This window comes from Zootoca vivipara, chromosome 2 (genome assembly GCF_963506605.1).
Source record: "Zootoca vivipara chromosome 2, rZooViv1.1, whole genome shotgun sequence".
In the NCBI taxonomy this organism is placed as follows: Eukaryota; Metazoa; Chordata; class Lepidosauria; order Squamata; family Lacertidae; genus Zootoca; species Zootoca vivipara.
The window spans coordinates 25,065,332-25,089,545 of record NC_083277.1 but is presented as its reverse complement, the minus strand read 5'-3'; the positions used below and the strand labels follow the sequence as shown (position 1 = coordinate 25,089,545).

Sequence of the window (24,214 nt, the reverse complement as noted above, 5' to 3'; positions counted from 1 at the left end):
AGTCATTAGGAATTCGAAAGTAAGCCACAAGTAGGATGCCGGTGCGGAATGCTTCTGAGCAGAGAGAGATGGTTTGCTGTTTTTCTGATGACTACAGTCAGTGTTCTTTCCTGCGGTCGTCCATCTCTGAGATATGTTATCAGGTAGAAAGGTGGCCCATAAATGTAAAATAAAATGGTCAATAAATAAAAGGCACCACAGGTGGAGGGATGGGAACTGGGGAGGATAGGGAGTCCTAATCCTTCGACATGTTTGCTTTATACCTAGGATGGCCCTTCCATATCTTACAACGCTCAGACGACACTAAAAAACTTCTGTCAGTGGCAGCAGACCCAGAACCACCCTAACGAAGATCATCCAGAAAAGCATGACACAGCAGTATTGGTGACAAGGTATGTCACGGGCAGATTTATTTATTTTCTGGCCTCACTGTAATTGCCACTAGAATGCAATGTTACAGATCACAACTGAACGACAATGCATGTTATAGTCAAGGATAATTGAAATGTTGAGGAATGATGGGGAAAGGTATTTTATTGCTCTCTGATTTTTGGCAGTGATGAGAACAGGAGCTATGGGTAGGGGCATCGGGAATTCATTTCAATTTGCGATTAAAGGCGGATCTACTGAATTCCCCCCTTTTGGAAACGATAATGCAAACAAAGCACGGCCTTCGTTCAAAATGTGCAGCGCAGTTCTCCAGCCAAATAACATACTGAATATGTGAGTGGTAGTGGGTGCATAAAAACGCTTATATTGTGAGGAGTATCAGTATATATTAGTGAAATCAAAATACAAATGTGTGCTACATTAGGGGGAGTCGCATGCAGATATTACAAATTTGCGCTAGAATTTCGTTGAATTTTCATGAGGGCTTTAAAAATATATATATATTTAAAAACTGGTGGAAATGTGGAAAACTGGACAAAAGGCGAGAAACTGAGAGGAACTGAAATTAGCCCATCCCTACCAGGGGATCAACATACTTTCTATCTTCTTCTTTTTTTTGGCATGAGAGTATACAATCCTATTACTCAGCCATATGGTCGTTGGCTGAACCCAAACTGAGGCTTTCTGGGGTTTTGGTGCAAAGTTTGCAATGTATGGGGAGTTTCTTATTAAGCCACACCAGTTAGCAATAAAGGCGATGCTTTCTCCTTTTCAGAAAAGGAGAGGTCTTGCGGGAGGGATTTCAAGCTGGGGGCGGAAGTGGCTTTATGAATGCAAAAGCATTTGCACTACAGCTGTGGATGGAGGCCGTGATCTAACACGTAGACATCTTCTTTTCATTGTTGCTCTCACAGCCTCCCTGTTGCATACTATGTTTTAGATGTTTAGGGTTCTAAAACACAGTTCGTCAGCTGGGGGGTGGGGTAGGTGGGGACAAGCAGCTGGACTAGAAATGAAAAAAGAAATAAAATCTACATGCCCAAGTGGTCATGTATCTCAAGTGGAGACCTAATTGAGCCTTGATTGTAGATTCAAAGTGGGGGAAATTGCAGTAAGTGTTTGCCTTTGTAAAAATGTTCTAATAAAGTACCACAGCCTATCCAGTGTTTCCCAAATGTGGGTCTCTAGCTGTTTTCGGACTACAATTCCCATCATCCCTGACCACTGGTCTTGCTAGCTAGGGATGATGGGAGTTATAGTCCAAAAAACCATCTGGAGACCCAAGTTTGGGAAACACTGGCCTGTACCAGTGACATAAGATAGTAAAAACATCAGCTGTTTTTAGAAGGAATTTATTTCTAGTCCTGCCTGCTCCAACCAATGCCATCTAGAGGTTTTGGCCTACAACTTGCATCATTGGCTATGCTGACAGAGGGCAGTGATGGGAATTATATTGCTAAACGTCTGGAGGGCACCAGGTTGGGGAAGACTCCTCTTACTCAATATTATGAGCCACCTCTGGATTAGAGGATACTAGCAGCTGCCTCCATGACTTCAAATCTGGCTAGATGCCAAGTGGATGGGGAGCATTGCCGACTACCTTCAGAACATTGCACAGTTTGAATTTTGCTCCAGAGCGCATTAAAAAAAAAAGTGAATAGAAAGACCCATTTGGTTTCTTCTTCATTTCTGCTATTAGTTTAAAATAGCTACTGGTTATGAGCAATGCACAGCACTCAGTCAAATACCAATGCAGGGCCTTGGAGTTTTGCACTGAAATTTTCATTAAAGTGAGCGCTCATGCCTCTTATTTATAATGCTGCAAAATATTTTAATGTGAGATTATCAAGCCTTAATGATAGTCCTTTGAAAAATCAAATTGGATTTTTATTCCTGCTTTTTTAATCTACTATTATCCCCGTCTTGAACATTTGGAATTGGGCAGGCTACATATTGAAATTAATGCCAAGCAAGAAACCCAAAGCCATATAATTAAATGGTGTTATGTTTATTATTGTGTGTTCTGAATGCTAACTTGCATGGAAATTAAAAGCATCGAGTCTGTTTTGCTTTCAGACAGGATATTTGTAGAGCTCACGACAAATGTGATACTTTAGGTAAGCCTAATCTCCTTTTTCTTTTACTCTTTAAGGTGTCAATGTTAACATGTTTTTGACAGAATGTTGTGTGCGCCTTTATTTAGAGAGCAAACTCCTCTCTCTCTCTCTCTCTTTTGTTCTGCTTTTGATTTTCCAGGTCTGGCTGAATTGGGTACAGTCTGTGATCCATACCGAAGCTGCTCAATTAGTGAAGACAGTGGACTAAGTACTGCTTTTACGATTGCACATGAACTTGGCCATGTGTATGTTCTATAAAAACCTAGATATATTTAAAAATAACAGCATTGAGAGAGATATGTAAACTATATAGCTTACATGGGGATGCAAGTGATTGTTCTGGTTTACGAACGTTCTTTTGGAACCCAAATGGCCGATGGGGCTTCTGTGGCTTCTGATTGGCTGCAGGAGCCTCCTGCAGCCAATTAGAAGCTGTGATTTGGTTTTCGAATGTTTTGTAAGTCAAACTGACTTCTGGAATGGATTCCTTTCAACGTCCAAGGTACAACTGTACATGCCAATATTGACTTGGATCCAACCTTTCCCCTTGTAAACTGAAGAGTTATAGAACAGGGCCTTCCACTCCCCTCTGCATCCCCCTGACCTCTCTAAAAATCTGATTAAGGGAGCTGGGGGACCCTTGATAATGGTGCGTGATATGGCACTGGGGACTGTAAATAGACGGGAGAGTTGATTAGATTAGATTATTTCATTTCTATACCACTTAACTTATTAAAAACATCTGTAAGTGCTATACAGAAAACTGAAGCAAAACCAGAAAACTTAAACAGAATATTACAAAAATAAACAGTTACATGTAATAATGTTAGATCAGGCATCCTCAAACTGCGGCCCTCCAGATGTTTTGGCCTACAACTCCCATGATCCCTAGCTAACAGGACCAGTGGTCGGGGGAAGATAGGAATTGTAGTCCAAAACATCTGGAGGGCCGAAGTCTGGTGATGCTGTGTTAGATTAATACAGTGGTACCTCGGTTTATGAACACAATTGGTTCCGGAAGTCTGTTCATAAACTGAAGCGTTCATAAACTGAAGTGAACTTTCCCATTGAAAGTAATGGAAAGTGGATTAATCCGTTCCAGACGGGTCCGCGGCATTCGTAAACGGAAAATTCGTAAACCAAGGTGTTCATAAACCGAGGTTCCACTGTTCAGTTACTAATATTTATATAAATAAATATGAGTTCATTTCCCTTCTGATACTCCCTCCCCCTCAGCCACCAGGGTCAAAACAAACTCTCCACTCAACCTGCCAGATGGCAGAAATGAATCCACTGCTCCTTTATGTGAATGATGAAGGAGCGACCTAGGGTTTGAGGCAATGTTTTCTCAATTTTTGAAATTGTGGTGTGAGCATTAAATACTGTAGTGGGAAATATTTTGAAAAGTGAAAAAATGAATACTGAAATTTTTGGTGTTGGGTGACTGTAGACCAGGCATCCCCAAACTTCAGCCCTCCAGATGTTCTGGACTACAATTCCCATCTTCCCCGGCCACTGGTCCTTGTAGCTAGGGATCATGGGAGTTGTAGGCCAAAAATCTGGAGGGCCGCAGTTTGGGGGTGCCTGCTGTAGACTATCATTTACTACACTATGGATGCTGCTAGGCTTATTAGCAGAGCATGTTGCCACATGGAAAGTTGGTGACACTGTCCTGCCACAAGGTGGGGCAATTTTTGCTTTTCGGGATTTCTGATTGGGTAATACAATAAACAACAGTTTCCCCTTGTGGTTGTTTTGGTGAAGCATGCAAAATGTCTTCCCTTCTCTACCGCCCTAGATCATTAGTTACATGTCCTGACAGTGCTTCATCAAGAATTCTATATTAAAAGTTACAGGTATTAAAAATTCATTTGCATAGCTTGCTTTACTACTTAAAAACCTATGGGGTGCCTACACACTCAGTTAGGCATATAGTCACCCTTTGATTTCCAAAGCAGAAACTCCAAAACATCTGAAATGCTATTGCTTGCTTGCCAATGGAGAACTGGAAATTGTTGCTTTGGAGATGAGGCAGGATCACATGGGCCGTGATCTCTGAATACAGCCCTAGGACAAACCCCTGTGTATGTAGGAATTCTGTAAGCCTTTGCTCCGGAATTCCTACCCAGAGTGCTCTGAATGAAGTGCTTTTACTAGATGACCCCTTTCAATTCTAACATTCTGTGATTCAAAGTAGGGGAATTGACGAGGTGCTTGGCTCCCTTCCACTGAAATCCCTTATGTTTGCTAGTGTTTTAACTTTGCCTTTTTAAAATTCATGCTAAGCACATTGGCCACCGTATGCTGTCTCTTGTAGATTTAACATGCCTCACGACGACAACAATAAGTGCAAAGAAGACGGAGGGAAAAACCAGCAGCACGTGATGGCGCCCACCCTGAACTACAACACCAACCCTTGGATGTGGTCAAAATGTAGCCGGAAATATATCACAGAATTTCTAGAGTAAAGCCTTAATGACTACTTCATAGATTCCTGAGTTGATGTGAAATTGCCCGGCTATGAATGCATGCTTAGCAGAGGGGGCGGAGCACCAGGGGGGAGGTTTGGAACGCAAATATACATTACATGCACACTGTGGATTCGTTTGCTCGTATTACGTGTTTGTGAATCAAAAGGTCCTGGCGCTTGGTCCATTCATACCTCATTCTCGCAACTTTTCCTTGGCAAAAATACAGTGGTGCCTCGCTAGACGAAATTAATTCGTCCCACGGGTCTTTTCTTATAGCGAAAAAATTCGTCTAGTGAATCCCATAGGAATGCATTGATTTTTTTGATTTTTTTTGCCCATAGGAGCACATTAATTAAATTTCAATGCATTCCTATGGGAAACCGCGATTCGCTAGACGAATTTTTCGTAAAACGCATTCGTCTAGCGAGGCAAGCTCCGCTCGAAAAATCCTTTCGTTAAGCGGAAATTTGTTAAGGGCATTTGTTAAGCGAGGCACCACTGTAATAAGAAAACAAGAGGAGGGCTGTGCTGGATCAGGCCAAAGGCCCAACTAATCTAGCATCCTGTTCTCACCATAGCCTGAAAGATGCCTGCGAGAAGCCTGCAAACACGGCCCAAGAGCTCTCCCCTCTTGTGATTACTACCGTAGCAAATGGTATACAGAGGTAGACTGCATCTGACATCATGGCCAGCAGCAATTGATATCAGTGCTACTCTCCATGATGAGCAGAACAAAAGAAAGGAAGGGTGTTAAAGGTGCAAGCAAAGCGTACCAACCACAAAAGAAAAATCTGGTGATTGCAAGCAAAAAACCTTGTAGTGTATCCTCAAATCCTAAAGGAAGTGTTCCTGTTCAAGGTTCATGCTCTCCTCCATCAGGTCATTCAATCCCTGTCTCCCTTTCTGTTTTTCTTTTCCATCTGATACTCAACATTCCACAACTATTGAGCACGCTCAGTCCTTAATTGGCCCTTTCCCAGTTCTTATTTGTGTTTTTCACCTTAAGGCTATCTTACAGCTTTCTTGCACTTCTACAGCCTCTGGGGTTCCCTTAGCATGCAGATACCTCCCTCTTGTACCCCCCCAGTGTCCTTATTTTGGCTATAATCCTGTCAATGTTTGAGTTTGCGGTTATAAGGAGTGATAAAGACGTTCAGTGATGCAAAACAATCTTAATTGTAGAAGTGGGTGATAAAAAACAATCACCATGAGTGATGGCAGAAGTACAAAACCCACATGAGTGTTGTATCCAGCAACTCACCAAAGGAAAATAAGCTACTGGGTTCTATTCCTGGGTTATCATCTGATCCTCTTTCTTTGAATGTGTATAGCACTCTTCCAGGAGTGCCACATGAGGGTGCTTTTCCAAGATGATTCCATATGTGAAAATTTGGCCGGTGGGGAACAGGCCAAAATTATGTCATGAGGCTGCGCACGCAACATACTTTTAAAGCACACACACATATCTCACCCAAGAATCCTGGGGACTAGTTTACCCCCTCACGGAGCTACAATTCCCTTAACACACTACAGTTCCCACAATTTCTTTGCATGGAGGAAAATGAGCTTTAAATGTATGGGGTATATGCAGCTTTTTCTCCCCCCTCCCCCAGGTTTTCCAAGCCCTACTGTGCACATTACTAAGATGCATTTGAGAACAGTGGCCAGCTGTTAGCTTTCTGCCAGTCTAAAAGCAATATTCTCCAACCCTAAAAGGCAAACTCTGCAACTGTACATTAATTTATATAATAAAGAAATCAAAGTATCTTTCTCAAGCAGAGTTTCTCATCAGCATAAGAGGGTGACAGGTGATTTGAGGCAGCTTACACTGCCTTTAGGTTCTCTGTTTTAATTGTGGAATGATGCAGTGCTAGATGGGAGGGTTGGCCTCATAGGATATGTTGGGCAGCTGGGAGGGAACTGAGAAGAGTAGGATGCTATTTTTACCTTTCACTCTCACTTAACTTTTTGTTCCAGCCTTTAGAAGACAGCCTTGTGCAGCTCTTAAACCCCTCTCTACTGCTATGTTACAGAAATATTATATGAAAATTAATTTTTTGTTAGTCTTTGTGAGCAAGTGGTTATCATGCAGTGAAACAACTTTATGGCACAACTGTGGTCCTTTAGTAGTACTCTCTTTATAAATGGGTTTTTGAGGGTTGGTAAGATTAGGTGGCCTTATGCTGTATGTTACTATTCTGTGCTAATAATACTTTATTCACTAACCATTGAGAGATTTCTTAGAATGATCTTAACTGACTTCTCAAGTGCAACCGTGGAGATAAATGTCACACTTTTCATTCTAGCACTGGTTATGGGGAGTGTTTGCTTGATGAACCTTCACCGAGAAAATACGCATTGCCTCAACAACTTCCAGGATACATATATGATGTCAATAAGCAGTGTGAGTTAATTTTTGGGCCTGGAGCTAAGGTTTGCCCCTACATGGTAAGAACACTTTTTTTTTATAAAAAAAAACTTGCTTTGGGTATGAAATACTGATAGGCACATTTCAAATAAGATGCATGCAAGTGTTTTGTATGTGATATTCCTAAATGAGACAAATCCTTCTTGTAGAAAAAGATTGCAGCCTTTCAGTCATTTTGGATTCGAAGCTTTACAATGTGAGTCTTACACACACACACACACACACACACACACACACACACACACACCAATTTCCCATGTCCTCTCACATGGCTGTGGTATTATTATTATTAGTAGTAAGTAGCTGGCCCAGCCACGCGTTGCTGTGGCTCATCCCTGTGATTCCCCCCACCCTGTCCCGATCCATGACATCCCGGCCCCTCCCCCCCACCCCGGGTCATCCCTGTGAGTTGCCCCATAGTGTCCTGACCCATGAACTATCCCACCCCCGTTTCATCCCTGTGATTCCCCCATCCTGTCCCGATCCATGACATATCCCGCCCCTTCCTCCCCCCAACCCCCACCCAGGTGAGTCCCCACTTCCATTCGGCCTAGTCTGTAAAGGCGAGCCAAGGTGCTGTGGAGAGGGAAGGTTTTCTAGCTGCAGTACCAGTGTAGCCGCCACTAGAAGGCGATGTTTTGTAACCTGGTTCTTTTCCCAGCATGCTTGACAGGGTCTCCTGGTTGACTTTTTAGGTCTTAAAAACAGGGTTTTACCTTGCGCAGGTGTGACATTTGTATACCCCACGTAGCTAGGAACACTCCCATAGTGGCATGTGACGTTGTGTTCAAATTTCATCACTATTGCTCAAGCGGTTTTGGTGAAAGGTGGAAAGCAACAGACATTCCCAGTTTACATATATATATATATATATATATATATATATATATATATATATATATATATGTATTAATACTTACAGACTACCCTTCACAAAATGGCTCCAGGGACAGGGACATTGGAAGGATATCACATTTTGAATTCTAATATACTAACATTAAAATCATAAAATTGCAGCAAGAAAACCAATAGCAAATATTGTATGTGTTTGAATACACAATGAATGGGTCAGGTCAATCTTGTGGACCTTTCTTACCCAGTCAGCACTCTACTTCCTTACAGAGTACTGATCAGATGGGGGAAATCCATGCAGTCTGCCCAGTCCATGTATTTGGGTTGTTCATGTTCATTGCACAGCCATGTGAGAGTTGCCCCTGGGTAGGTGTGTGAATGGGGCCTGCTTGAGCAGCAACATTTAAGCTTACAGGCAATATTAGGTAACTTCAGTCTACAAGCACAATATTTGGTAAAGCTTGTGCCCAATTTTAAATTTGCTGGGTGAAGGGAGAGGAAATCTGATAGGATTTGGAAGGACTCATGTCGCAGAAATCCCTGTTTATATCACTAAATTCTCACCTAGAGCAGGTTCTGCATGCTGCTACAGGAAGAACTTAAATTTTTATATAACTGTTCCAAATTAGGAATCACAGAGGGGAAATGGCTTATCCGCATATTTTAATAGTAATAGTTGGAATGTAAGACAGTTTCATTGTAAACTGTGATTGCCAACCTGATTTTCTCTCTACGCTTCAGAGGCTCCATACTGCAAATGATACTGCTGATTTTTTTAAAAAAAACCCACAATGCTTCAAACACTAATAATTTGGGGAGCATTTTGTTTACTTGTTTCGTGACTTTTATTAAACAGGGCTGCACTTTTTTCAAGCTTTTCTTAACTGGCACAGGGTCTGGAAAGCTTTTAAAATAGTAACAGTTGACTTTACATATGAGATCTGTAGTGGCTCACGGAAAAGGCCCACAGAGGAAGAACTTTGCTGGGGAGGAGGGTCAGAGATTTAAACGCTAATATCAATGATGCAACCACGTTTCTGAACAATCGGAAATATTCCTGGGTTGTCCAGGTGTTTTTGTTTACTCTTATTTGGCAGGGTGTTTCCTCCCCCTCCCAACCAGCTTTCCATAATCTTGTGTAAATTGCACTGGCTTAAGGGTTGTTGTTTTTGTGAACAGTGGCTTAAGTTAACCTATTCCAGAATCTGTTCAGAAAGGATTTGGGGGAACGTGTCTTACACCACCCTTTTTGCAAACTTCTGCTGGGTTGCCAGGTCACATAACCAATCACAACAATACAAACACAACACATAGGCTAATAGTTAGTAGAGAATATAGAATAGAATAATGATATCATTCAAATTATAGGAATAAGCCAACGTTTGTATGCCTTGTATCTTATTTCCAGCTGACGAAGACTGTTATGAAACAGTAGTGTCATTCCGGAGACACTGTCCTTTTGAGACCTCTTTTGTTGGAACTTTTGAAAGACTATTGTGAGACTGTCCTTAGACATCTGTTTTGAACACACGGCTTGATGGTCCTCTGTTATATTGTACATACAAATTTTGATTGGCTTATTCCCATAATTTGAATGATAACATTATTCTATTATATAGTCTCTACTAACTATTAGCCTACGTGTTGTGTTTGTATTGTTGTGATTGGTTTTTATTGCAACACGGGTTTGTTTTATGTCACATAACCAAGTTGAAAGGGGTTTTGAAGGGGTGTAAGTCCATTCTTGCTCTCTCGTGTCCCCAGAATACTCCCTTTTTGCAGTTTTAATGCTTTAAGTTCCCCTGGCTGAGCCTTGGCTCAGGGTAAGTGTCTTACACAGCAAAACCCCAGCTGAGCCAGGAAACCCAAGATCCACTGAATTCAAACTCTCCCATCCCAGTGGATCTTCGGTTTGGACTGAGCTGTTGGCCACTAACCCGGCTGCTGAAATCCATGGTTAAGGCACTTGAGCAGAAAGCTTCTACATTTGCAACCAGAGCCCGAGTCATCTCCCCCTGCTTTATTGCGTTCGTTGTTTACACACAATGGTAATAACACCAGGGAGATAATCTAAACTATGTCTCTGGGCTATGATTTATGTTGGGTTGGCTGTTCAGTAATGCTGAGACTATTTGAACTCACTTAAGCAGAAGCAGTGCAGGAGACTCTGGTGCATCAATGCTGATGGAGCACATAAAGGATGTCGGACTCAACACACGCCATGGGCTGATGGGACGGAATGTGGCCAGGGCAAGGTTTGTTGCAGCTCCTTTACTCTTTTTTGCTAACTCCAAACAGGTAAGCCATAATGCCTCCAAGCATGGAACATTGCTAGCCTTATCCTCCATGAATTTGCCTAATCCTCTTTTCAAGTTGCAGGGAACCAGGCAGAGGGCCTTCTCGGTGGTGGCACCCGCCCTGTGGAACGCCCTCCCATCAGATGTCAAAGAGAAAAACAGCTACCAGATTTTTAGAAGACATCTGAAGGCAGCCCTGTTTAGGGAGGCTTTTAATGTTTAATAGATTATTTTATTTCATTTTTCTGTTGGAAGCCGCCCAGAGTGGCTGGGGAAACCCAGCCAGCTGGGCGGGGTATAAATAATTAAATAAATAAATAAATAATAATTATAGATGATGGTAGGAATTGTAGGCCAAAAGCAGCTGGAAACCTAAGTTTGGGAAACCCCGATCTAAACTAAAAAAAGCCCAAAATGTCATAACTAATGGGAGTTGCTCCATCTCCTTGACCATATTTGGTTGCCGTTTTCCGAACCTTTCTCAACTCTAAATATCCTTTTCAAGGGGAGGAAACCAGAACTGTACACAATATTTCAAGCATGGTCATGCCATGGTTGTTGTTTTTAAATCGGCATTATTTCAGATTCAGCTGATTCACACAACTAGTTGTAGCACTCACCTGCAGTTGCCATCATTGGATTACACCAGTTTCTCCAGTGAGACTTCCGCCTTTCACTGCTGGCTCAAACATGCGTAAAACATGCCGCGTCGTGTGAGTTCTGGGCGCTCTCAAGCCAAATCGGTCTGCTCTGCGTGGAGCGCGATTGCTATTCAATATTTTCACTGCACATGGCAGCTGTTCTGCAAGATGTTCCTCTTTGGGGATAGCGCTGTCTATATTGATGCCATGTGTATCTTTATTTTGACAGCTGCAGAACCTCTGTGCTCTTGCAGAAGGTTAGCGTAGGAATTGATGCTGCTGTTCTTAAATTCTCCGAGCTTCCCCTTCACTGGGAGTGATGTGGTTGCACATAAGTGGTGCAGGATCTTTTCAGAAGGGGAACATATTGTGCCTAGGGCATCCAGCTTGACAGGGCAGAGACATGAATCCACTCCCCCCCCCTCGGTTATTTACATCATCTTTTTCCCCCCAGCCTTCAGTATTTGAGAGGTTTTTAAAACATGCCTGATCTGCAGATGCATCTTTTCTTTCTACACACTGTGACATCTAACCTGTAATCAGAAAATCAGCCAGGCTGCTTTCCTCAGAAGCTGTAACAGCTTGCGCTTCTTGTCCTGGATCAGCAAATGAGCAGAACTCAATGACTTGGGGAGTTGTCACTCCACTGTCCTCAGCAGATTGATTGATCTTCATTGTTCAGAGATTCAAACCTCCTTCATATCTGCAGTAGAATTTGATAGGAGTGGAAGCTTCTTAATCCATAACTGAAAACTCTCCTCTGTCCTCTCCTCTTCCATGCACCAGAAGAGGACATTGAAAGCATCCACTCTTACTTTTAAGCAAACTTTGGTTCCTTGTGATGCTTGAAGTTGAAAAACTGTGGCTTGTTTAAACTATGTTTTTTTTGAACAAGACAGCACCTGAAACTATGTCTTTATCTTGGCTTATCTTCACTAACCATAGTTTAAGCGACCCCCTCAATAAAATAATGAGTAGAAGAATTTCATTTTAGTAGGATGGAAAATACCAGTTTATCATAGTGCTACAACCAGATTTTGAGCAGCAGCATAGCTGCCAAGTTTTCCCTTTTCTTGCGAGGAAGCCTATTCAGCATAAGGGAAAATCCCTTTAAAAAAGGGATAACTTGGCAGCTATGAGCAGCAGCAAAAATGCAAATGCAGCTCCCTACCCCACAGTAAACAGGAAAATGCCCCCTGCGCAACTTGGGTTCATCTCTAATAATTGTGTTCTGATGGGTACAATTTCTTTTCCTGCTAAGTTTGACAACACCACATTCAGGTGTAAAGCTAGACTGGTGACTGGGAGCGGCTGCTGAGACCACATAACACCGGTCTTGAAAGACCTACATAGGCTCCCAATGCATGTTGGTGCTGACCTTTAAAGCCCTAAACGGCCTCGGCCCAGTATACCTGAAGGAACGTCTCCATCCCCATCGTTCAGTCTGGACACTGAGGTCCAGAGCCGAGGGCCTTCTGGTAGTTCCCTCACTGCGAGAAGTGAAGTTACAGGGAACCAGGCAGAGGGCCTTTTCGGTAGTGGCACCCGCCCTGTGGAACGCCCTCCCATCAGATGTCAAAGAAATAAACAACTATCTGATGTTTAGAAGACATCTGAAGGCAGCCCTGTTTAGGGAAGTTTTTAATGACTAATGTTTTAATGTCTTTTTAGTCTTTTATTGAGAGCCGCCCAGAGTAGCTGGGGAATAAATATATTATTATTAGTGTCTCGGGTTCATTTTAGAATGCTTGGATCCAGATCATAGCAATGAAACAATGTTGTGAAACTCTTTCTTTTTCTATTGCCCTTCCTGGAGTGTAGCACTGCAAATATGGTCACTGTGTTCCCAGAGAGCGAGAGATATCCATGACAGACGGAGCATGGGGCACATGGAGTCCCTTTGGCGCATGCTCACGAACATGTGGCGGGGGCATAAAAAATGCTGTTCGAGAATGCAACAGGCCTGAGTAAGTACAGGAGTGCTAACCAGCTGTCAAGCTTATTAATGAAAGAGTAATAGCCATTGTTGGCCTTCCTCCCAAAATGAAAAAAAAATATTGCTAAAATGCTGATATCTCTAGTGTTGTAGTAAACCATATGATATCACCTGTGAGGGTGTCTTGCTCTTATATCACAAGGAAGTATTTCATCTAAGGATGGATGGATCAACCTATTTCTTAACCCTCCGTTGTATGTATAATCCATCCTCTTTGCATTTAAATTCTCTGCATTTTATATATATTCTTACTCTGAAATATACATTTTGTATGTTTTTCAAAATTCTCCACTAAAACACCCATTTCTATGCACATCTCTTTCTTTCAAATAATTCATTTTTGGCATATTTTTTTGAATGAAAGCTACATCACGGAATTTGGATACATGCACAGTCTGCTTCATACCGTAGCTGCATTATGATCAGCTTATGAATCTGAAACTGGCCAGTTAGATCACTTCTCTTTAAAACAATTTATTTTTGTATTGCAAATTTCAGCCGTCAGTTTCCAGTTGTGGAAGTCATACAATTGACAATGAAGATTTTTAATCAGGGCTGATCTCAAATAAGCAGAATGAGAAGAAGTAATGCATCAATTGTTGAATGTTCTTCCACAAGAGAGGGTCACATGGTGTCTGATAGAATTTTGGTATCGGTCAAATACCTTGTTTGAACTTTCTCAAGTCTTTTAATTCAGTTTGCTGTTGTGTTTTCATTTTTGTGTTACTCCTTTTAAATTTACTGTTTTGTGTGTGTGTGTGTGTGTGTGTGTGTGTGTGTGTTTGAATGTATGTAATCAGAAGCCACTTCAGGAATTCTCTAGAGTGCAAATTTCTTTTAAAATGCTGTTTGTTTTTAATATTCATTTTGAGCCAAATAGTACTTTTGAATATTTGTAAGTGATTTCGTCTGCTATCATTCTCATATGTCAGTAGATTTTGCAAAGAGCCTGGGGGTGTGGTATACCGTGTTTCTCATATTATAAGACACGTCTTATATTTATTTTTTCTTCAAAAAAACACACTATGGCTTATTTTCAATGGGTGTCTTATTTTTTTCCTCCTCCTCCTGCCGTGGCCGGCATTGCTGCTGCGCCTATCACTATGTCTTATTTTCGGGGTATGGCTTATATTCCTTGAATGCTTAAAAATCCTGCTATGGCTTATTTTATGGGTATGTCTTAAAATATGAGAAACAGGGTAGCAGTAGGCATGAGGGAGAAATTGGACTCCATTCACATATATAAAGACAAACCTAGCAAATTCTCACTTTCTGAATCAACATGCTAACCGACCCACAGCCATCTATAAAAGTTCACACATCTCTGAATTTTGCAGGGCGGTTGTCTAGCCAAGTTAAGTGCACAGAAATGAACAAATGCATAATGAGTGTGCATAAATATGCATATATTAGTGGGGAAACAAGTTATATTGGCATAATTACATACAACAATGTGTACATTAGGAGAAATTCTCCCTAAGCTGCAGATGATTTTTCATGAAGACTTGTTATTTTAAAAGAAAAAGGAGTTGCAAACTGGTGAGGAAATATTGGGAACTGAACTTAAGATTGGAAAAACAATAGAAATTGGCAGATTTCACTCATCCCTAGTTGGCCGTGTTGAAGGACAATGCTATGAAGTGTGAGCTGGGAGAAGAATAGGAGGAGGAGGCCTAGTGAAGCCTCTTTTTCCTGACTTAGTACTGCCTCCCCATTAAACTTGATGGTGCTCGTAAAGCCCAAGACACTCACAGCCTTATCCTGAGCTTTTGCTGCCAGTGGTTCTTTTTTATTTTATTTAAAATGAATTCATTCTGACACATACATGGACCAGCTCTTTGTAAGAAGATGTAAGTGGCTTTGCAAGTAGACTATGCTGTTATAGCAATCAAAGGAATGAGCAGAGCAGGCCCCATCTCACTGCGATTCTCTGCTGAGTCCCCAAGGTAGAAAAAAGGCTTACGATAAGCCACTGATGGATGGGATTGGTGCACTTACTGGATGCCACATGGGGAACATGCTTTCAGCAAAGCAAGACTGGCCTCAACCACTGTTTGCAAATCTATGTCAACAATCATATACGTCGTATATGTTTAAAAATGTTTGTATCCCATCTCTTTGACATAACTGATTCACAAGCCGGCAAGTAGGATAGCGTCACAGCAAAACAATAAAAAGCAGCAATTAAAACAATGGCCATAATTTCAATAGTAAAAGTAAAATTGGAGTAAATATGGCAGAAGTATAAACTCACTTTAACAGCTGAGATGTCTGTTGTGTTGGACTTTCTTATATGGCATTCCTTCATCCTTTTAATATTTTTTGCTCTCCGTGTTTTTAGCTATATATTTATTATTATTATTATTTTTTAAAAATCAAGGGAACATTCCTGTACTTCCTTGGAGACGCCGCCAGGCTAGGGTTTCCCAAACTTGGGTCTCCAGCTGTTGTTGGACTACAATCCCCATTATCCCCGACTATTGGTCCTGCTAGCTAAGGATGATGGGAGTTGTAGTCCAAGAACAGCTGGAGACCCCAGTTTGGGAACCCTGCTCCGGGCTATACATTCGTAGGAATTGGCATAAAGACCATTCTACTGACTGAGGGAGCTCCACCAGTAACCCCCCCCCCCCAGAGGTGCAAAATGGGAATGCCTGCTAGCACTGGTGTTCCAGCCACAGGAATGGGAGCAGAAACAGGTTGTGCCAGGGCTGTACATGGGCACACTTACTTCCACCCCCCCCCGCTGTTTCCCTGACACAAGCAATCAGAATTCTGTGTCACCTCCTTTCCCTTCATGTTGCCCTCATGCCAGGTCCCTTAGCTTAAGATGAGTCCAGGAAACCTTCTGACTACAGCTGCCTATATTTTCCCGCTGTAGAGCAGAAAGTTTGGGTTGATAACCCAAGAGTCTTTCCAACTGTCAGAATGCATAAAAAGATTTCATTTCGTATATCTATTGAAAAAACAGAATGGAATTTGCTTGTATAAGAAAAGGAAATGTCGCAAATGGCAATTGGGAACAAGGCATGGCAATATTGGAGACAGTACTTAATTGGGAACATACCCTTTCTGCCAGTGGGTTCTTCTTCCGCTTCAAAGTACATCAAGCCAGGCTTAGATCTGTCTCTGCTTGCTGCTGAGAAAGGTAGTGCAAAGACTTAGCTGCTTCAAAGTTGTCATAAAATTTGTTAGGGTGGTAAAGGGCTAGTTTGGAAAAGAAAAGAAAAATCAATTTCAGAGCTGTAAGTATGTTTTAACCCCAACATCCAGATTGAAAGGAAGTTTCATTATGGTACCGTGAAGCTGATGAATGATAGCTTGGCAGCAAAGCCCAGCTTCCTGTGGTTTGAGACAGTACCATCTGTGCAGTGTGTTGCCTCTGACATCAAAAATTGCAGAGGAAAATGGTATTGCCTTGAAAACTTATTATGAGCAGCCTTCAAACCCAGTTTCGCGTGGATTGGAATCCATACATTGTTGCTTGTTCTCTTCAAATAATAAAAATTCCATCCTCATAAAAACTTGTTTTTGGTGTCATGGCTTGGAAAAAAACTGGACATGCCTTGTTGTTGTTGTTGTTTAGTTGCTCAGTTGTGTCCGTATTGGAGCCTTAGCTTCAGGATCTGTCCTTCCAGTGAGCACTTAGGGCTGATTTCCTTAAGAATGGATAGGTTCGATCTTGCAGTCCATGGGACTCTCAAGAGTCTCCTCCAGCACCATAATTCAAAAGCATCAATTCTTCGGTGATCAGCCTTCTTTATGGTCCAGCTCTCACTTCCGTACATCACTACAGTACTGGGAAAACCATAGCTTTAACTATACGGACCTTTGAACATGCCTGCTCAGAAGTAAATCCCATTGAGTTCATCATAGTTTACTCTTAGGAAAGTGGGCATAATAGTGCAGCCTAATTTTCTTTCAAACCGTTTTGGATTAACTTACTAGCTTTTCACAGTAAAGGGGGAGGATATTTCCTGTCACATAATTAGCTATTGAATTAAATGGATCCTGCAGTATCTGTTGAGAACCAAGATGGTCTAGCAGACTGTGTACTGTTTTCAGCCCAGATTTTCATATTAAGTGACTGATGTGCCTTTGCTCTTGGTCTCAACACGGCTTCGTTTGTGACATTTTATTCTGCACAGATCATCTCCTCTTGGGGAATGGTATGTATGTGCTGTCACATGTGAAATGCAGTGTGCAAACTTGTTTTGCAAAGAGAACACCCACGTGCTTGACAGTTCTTACCTCATCAATCCTTATAACAATACTGGAAGGTCATGTTAGTGATTCATAATCGGAACGAAGCAGCTCTCTCTAATTCTGTTCAGAAACAAGGGAGCCAGCCTGCACAGTGTGTGACCCATCACTCTAAATGAAGCCCACCAGCCATATATTGTGGCCTGCCTGGTAATATATATCAGTGTAGGCAAGCAGTGAAATATTAGCTCCTGTAGGCATGTCATACAAGGTTGGTGGGTTGTGTTTGCCACGAGTGGCAAAAATATTTTGGAGACCTGAAGTCAGTTCAGATAGCTAATCTTCTCCTGTGCTGAGAAATGTTGACCTTACAACACCAGTTCAGACATAATGATGTCAATCCAATGGACCATTACAGGTGTTCTTAAACTGGTCCACAGACCACCAGTAGTCCGTGAGCTTCGTTCAAGTATGTCTGCGGATTTGTGGCTAAAGGGGAGAGATGGCACATCTATTGCATTAAATATTCATATTGATTTTTAATTGGATTTTTCTTGCTGCTTTCATTTCTTGCATTCATTTTATTGGGTTATAATTTGAATCATATGGGATTCAAATTGCAATACATTAAATCACCATGTATAAGAAATAAGAGAAGCAATAAAAATACAATTTAAAATTATACAGTACCTAGCACAATGCATTGTAAGTGCTACAACAGGCAGAAAAGCTGCTAAGTGGTCCTCCAAGACCATCAGTGATTTTCAAGCAGTCCATGGGGAGAGGTTTAAGAACCACTGGCCTATTAGACTGATAAAAAGTGTTGTGCTCTGGGGAGAATGGGAGAAGCCCCAGAACAGCACTTGCGGGGAGGAGAGGGGGTATTGTTCTGTCTGGCAAGCTGAAATGATCGCTGCGATAGAAAGATCATGATAATGTGATTGTTACCCTAAATTTCTTCCTACGTTACAAACCTGGTTTGATTTTTGTTTGCAAGCCAGGATTTTAGAAAGAGCTTGAAACACAGTTTCCTGGTTTGGATGTAACAATAAACTCTGGTTTGACAAACGCGGGAAATATGGCGTTAACGCACACAAGAGAAGGAAGCAAGGAGTGAGTGGGCACAACACTTCTTCTTTGTCTCTTAAACCACATGGGACAAAGTACCATCACAGCTATCAGTATGTCTGATGCGACCAAGATTGTGATAGGGCTTTAAAAGTTGGAAAGAAGCGAAAGGATCAAACAACTAGTCAAGGCTTCAAAAAATGGATGGGTTGTGTGAGAGGGTTGGGTTTTCTTAATTACGTAATGTTATAATTTGTAACTGTCTATTTATCTCTTTTTTTCAAGACCCAAAAATGGTGGAAAATACTGTGTGGGACGACGAATGAAATTTAAATCCTGCAACACTGAACCATGTTCAAAGCAAAAGAAAGATTTCCGCGATGAGCAATGTGCAGTCTTCGATGGGAAGCATTTTAACATTAACGGTCTACCTCCTAATGTGCGCTGGGTTCCAAAATACAGTGGAAGTAAGTATATCAAAACGATTTAGCAATTAGGTCGGGGTGGGGAAGCCCAAGTCCAGGAGCTGGGAAGTTCCCATGAAGGAAATGAAGCCCTCGAGTTTAATGGGTCCCTCGTCTGTGGACTAGATGCCAGGAACACACACCTCACAGCTTAATTCTCTGTATTGTTCTTAGCCCCAGGGTTGATTCATGTCACCATTTTTAAGAGCAAAGCCTTAACATGAGGCATCTCTGCCCCCACAGAAAAGATATTCATGGGGCTAGTTTGGTCTGACAAAAGCTCCCTTACATTCTTTAAATAGCAAGTTGCAATATTGGGAGTGGGGGGCTGTCGAATGAATGCAGGCACGATCTCTAGAGATTTTCAGGATACAGTGATTTCATCCTTGCAAAATGACAGTCTAAGGAGGAATTTGTGGGGAGCCGCCTCAAGATGATTTCCTACCACGCTTCTTCACTGGAGCCCTGCCTCTGCTGCCCAGTTCACTTTTACCACCTGGCCTAGTAGAATCAGTCACCTGCCTGCAGCCATAGGCCTCTCCATTACCGCCACCAACCTGCTGTCGCCATGGCAACTGAGCTGAGAGCAACCCAGCTGGGCAAATGAGTGTCTCATTTGGTCAAGGAGGTGCTGGCATCTGATTCTTGGCCTGCTTCTTAGCTCAGAGTTGTGGGAGAGTGAATAAGAGTGTTCTCTCACCATACAAAGTAAACAACCAGCACTAATTTAACTTTGTTTTCTCCTCTCTCTCTCTCTCTCTCTCTCTCCTTTCTTTCTTTTGGCAGTTTTAATGAAAGATAGGTGCAAGCTCTTCTGCAGAGTGGCAGGAAACACGGCATATTATCAGCTCAGGGACAGAGTTATTGATGGCACTCCTTGTGGCCCAGACACAAATGACATCTGTGTACAAGGACTTTGTCGGGTAAATACAGCCTCCTTTGGTTTAACTGGCTAACTCTCTTCGAGGAACCAGCTCTTTCCTCTCCCATGAGTTGGATCCTGAGTGCCTTCCTCCAGGTTTCACAGGTGGGCGCACCACCAGTCAGTCAGTCACCTGTGCTCACAATGACCAGTTTCTGCGTAGTGCTCCGCAAATATGACATCCGATATAGGGCATGTGGGCATGACTTGGCCTAAATGGCTTTGTGGGCCAAATGGGAAGGCCTGGGGGCCCTAATCAGGATTAAGGCTGCTCTATTCCATACTCTTTATCTTAAATTAAACCCAAGAGCCTTGTTATCTGCTTTAGAATGTAATATATCCCCTTTAGGGTTCTGTTTTGTATTACCCAGCTGCCTTAACAACCGCATTTGGTGTGTCTTGCCAAAGCCCCAAATCACAAAATAATGAGAGGTTTTAAGTGTATGAGGAGTGAGGTTTCATTCCCCACATAATAGCCATGATAGGGATGAATGCTGCGGAGCCCTGGTGCATGCCTGTGTGTTGGCTTTGTGCTAGGACCTGGAGGCTTCATATAGTCCAGACAGAATCCACTTTGAAGAGGACAAACAGGCCAGTCTGTTCCCAAAATGGATCTGTGGGATATGAACTCCACAGAACTTCCGGCATCTAAATCGTATAACAGATTTTGCTGCTTCCTCTACCATTAATACAAAGGAGTAAAGGATTATAGTTTCTGTGCCTAAACAGGACCTAACCCCTGACTGAAATGGATCTAGAAAATCAGTTTCCCTGCAGGCGCCTGCCTTCTTTGCTCTCTTCTCTGCCACTAGGTAGTCTCGATTATGAACCCTCACCAGTCTTTGATTCCATTTGACTAGAGTTTCCCTCCACCACAGCATCTCCCTGTCCCCGACCCTGAAGTGTGCCCTGAAGCTACACCAAGTACCCAGGTAGTCTAAACCACTGAGCCTCTTGGGCTTGCCGATCAGAAGGTTGGCGGTTCAAATCCCCACGACAGGGTGAGGTCCCATTGCTCTGTCCCAGCTACTGCCTACCTAGCAGTTCGAAAGCACACCAGTGCAAGTAGATCGATAGATACAGCTGTGGCGGGAAGGTAAATGGCGTTTCCATGTGTCTGGATTCTGTCACGGTGTTCCGTTGCACCGGAAGCGATTTAGTTATGCTGGCCACATGACCCAGAAAGCTGTCTGTGGACAAACGCTGGCTCCCTCGGCCTGAAAGCAAGATGAGTGCCGCAACCCCATAGTCGCCTTTGACTGGACTTAACTGTCCAGGGGTCCTTTACCTTTACCTTACAACTGGGTGAGAACAACTCCACCCTGCTCACCCATCCAGGTCTCAGTGATACAGCCCAGACCGGCCTCCCCATCCACAATCAGATCATGGCCAACCTCAGAGCCAACCTGGCATTCAGCAACAGCAGCCACAGACCCGAGGGCTGGCTGACAGGACAACCACAATTCCTCAGGTTTGGCACACAGCACAGTCACTAGCCACCTGTGCTGTGTACCACTTACCCAGCCTGCCCCACCTCCTACACAGTTAAAACATTTTAAAACCGGGGGGGGGGGGGAGATTGTTAAAATACAAAGCCTGGGGTGGGGACTTTACATTAAGAACCGCCTGACTCCTTATGCCCAACTTCAATCACTGATTACAGGTAGGTAGCCGTGTTGGTACTGCCGTGTTGATCTGAAGAAGTGTGCATGCACACGAAAGCTCATACCAAAATAAAAACTTAGTTGGTCTTTAAGGTGCTACTGAAGGAATTTTTTTATTTTACTTCAATCACTGAGATCTTCTGATGGCCCTACATCTGGTGCTTCCACACTTCCCTCAGGTTCAGCTGGCCTTCCCTGGGAACCAAGACTATAGTGTAGCACAGAGGTCGGCAACCTAAGGCCCATGGGCCAGTTTCAGCCCATGAGCTTTCTGGAACCGGCCTATGGCTGTTCTGTGGATCAGCGTGGGGATTCCATGCTTTTTTTCCCACGGCACCATTTTTTTTCTCGCCGCAGGGAACAGACTTCCGAGTCGGAAGGGTGCCAGAAACAGCGCATGTGCACAGGTGCTCCTCCATCCCGGAAGAGCCCCGGAAATAGCTTGAGTGCACGCACGGGTGTGCACGCTCCAGCCTACCGACAGGTCTGCTGCGGAGTGGACCGGACAGGCCTCAAAAAACGTTGCCGATCCCTGGTGTAGCAGGTTCAGGCCCTGCCAATGGTGGTTCCACAGGAACCACCCCTGCTTTCCTTTAGGCATTTTCACTACACTGTGTGGTTTAGGCAGGACTTCATAATATGAATTTTCCCTTTTAACCAGCCAGTATCTACTTACTGTTTTATTTATATTTTAATTATGTCTTAATGGATGCTTTTGCTTGTTTTCTTATAACTTTTCATGCTGCGCTCCCCCTCAGTATGCTTTTATGAAAAGAGCAGTTTACAAATACTTAAGAAATACATAAATGCCATTTTGATAATGACCCTAGCCCACGTCTGTGTGACTTTTAACCACAGTGTAATCCTGCCCCCCCAGCTTCTTATCTGCCCCCCCACCTCCTCTCCCCGCCACGCTGAGTGGTTTTGCTCTTCACATGGCAGGCCTGGAAGAGACTCGTTTTTCAAGTCCTAATTGGAAGATGGCTATAATTATAGCTTCAACAGAACACGTTGGGAAAGAAAAGAATGAGCGAGGCTGTCGGAGGCCTTCGGTGGCAGATGCATGTTTTCAATTTGGAGCCCTGCTAAACGCTATCCTGTTTTCCGTATTTGTTCAATCTAGTTCTGAACTTTTCTTTCTCTAAAGCAAGCTGGATGCGATCATGTGCTCAATTCGAAAGCAAGGAGAGATAAGTGCGGTGTGTGTGGCGGTGACAATTCGTCGTGCAAAACCATTGCAGGGACATTCAACACGGTGCACTATGGTAAGAATCGGTCGCAGGAAACTTTACTCGGGCAGAGCGCCAGGATGGAAAGCTCCTTAACCGTCCATGATGCGCTCAAACCCCTAACACTTATAATGAGCAGGAATTCCCTTTAGCTACCGGAAATGTGAGTTTCTTGCTACTTCGTGATCACACCAAATAACTAATTTAATTGCTGTAACTCCACATTTTTACATTGGTTTCCCCTCTCTTTACTAAGATGATTTAGAAAGAAAAAAGAAAAACAGAGGATACAAATGCATGACAAGCTTGACTTTCTAGTTTATTTCCCCAGGTTATAACACTGTGATACGCATACCGGCTGGTGCTACAAATATCGATGTGCGGCAGCATAGTTACTCAGGGAAACCAGAAGATGATAACTACCTTGGTAAGACATGGCGCTTGTTAGCAGTGGCAAAACCATGCTGTTTTCTTGTCCTGCTTATATTTCCATCGGGCTAACGCAGGACTTCCAGTATGGAAAGAACTCAAAGGACATCAGATGCAAAGTTCCTCTGTGCCGGATGTTGAGTCCTGATGGTTCTGTAACAAAAATGTGTATTAGCCCCATCTCAATCAAAATCTAGCATGGAGCAAAAGAAGAAAACTCACCCAGAGCTGCCTTCAGAAGTATTTAATAAAATGCATTATTATTATTACTATTATTAAGATTTATATACTGCCTTTCATCAAAATATCTCAGGGCGGCTCACAAGGTAAAAATATAAGATAAAGACAGAAATAATAGGTAAAACAAAAACAACAAAACAGGCTGTAGCCCCCTGCTCCCACAAACACATTTAAAAGGCTGTAGAAAATTAATCAGCCAAAGGCCTGGTTGAAGAGGAATGTTTTCGCCTGGCGCCTAAAGATGTACCTTGCCGAATAAAGCATTCCACAAATGGGGAGCCACTAATATACCTTAGGCTAGCCTTTGCCAACCTTGTGCCCTCCAGATGCTTTGTACTACAACTCCCACCAGCCTTGTGCTGGCTGGGGCTGATGGGAGTTGTAGTCAAAAACATCTGCAAAGGCTTCCTTGCACAAATAAGATGGTGGAGCAACTCCCACCTGATCCAGTGGGGTTAAGTGTGTCTTACTTGAAGCTAGTGTTTTATTTCCTCTTACCCCCTGAGAACTTTTCATTTCCTCTTATGGTGGCCTATTTGTGTTGAAGGTGGCGTTCATGCTTTAGGAAGTATCCAACCACACCTTCAACTGAGAGGTGTACCTTTTTTGTCTCACTACTTCACCCTCCCGCGAGTGGAAAGACTCGGATTTGTTGTGGGTTTCAGTGTCATTTGGCACCGTAAGAGCCCACCGCTGTGTAAAAAAAATCAGTGGCTGGATTCTGTGTGCTTTGAAAGTTCCCCTTCCTTGTCCCTTTGCAGTGTGATAGCTTTTTATCTCTTGCTGACCTTTTCGGAGAACAC

General features: G+C 42.8%; 1 protein-coding gene across 4 annotated transcripts in view; it reads left to right on the top strand.

Annotated features, from left to right (window-relative positions):
* Positions 1-24,214, top strand: part of ADAMTS9 (ADAM metallopeptidase with thrombospondin type 1 motif 9) — a 127,650-nt gene that overhangs the window by 31,130 nt on the left and 72,306 nt on the right. For 3 of the 4 annotated variants that reach the window (XR_004692026.2, XM_035106739.2, XM_035106736.2), the window contains exons 6-16: positions 268-392; positions 2,467-2,507; positions 2,647-2,752; positions 4,825-4,971; positions 7,285-7,426; positions 10,406-10,513; positions 13,018-13,163; positions 18,749-18,930; positions 19,714-19,850; positions 22,661-22,778; positions 23,074-23,169. Coding sequence is in view for 3 of the 4 variants with exons in the window: in XM_035106739.2 (XP_034962630.2) it covers positions 268-392; positions 2,467-2,507; positions 2,647-2,752; positions 4,825-4,971; positions 7,285-7,426; positions 10,406-10,513; positions 13,018-13,163; positions 18,749-18,930; positions 19,714-19,850; positions 22,661-22,778; positions 23,074-23,169 (1,348 nt within the window). In the remaining variant the exon portion in view is untranslated. The remainder of the gene's footprint in view (positions 1-267; positions 393-2,466; positions 2,508-2,646; positions 2,753-4,824; positions 4,972-7,284; positions 7,427-10,405; positions 10,514-13,017; positions 13,164-18,748; positions 18,931-19,713; positions 19,851-22,660; positions 22,779-23,073; positions 23,170-24,214) is intronic. The other variant, XM_035106737.2, reaches the window with a different exon arrangement.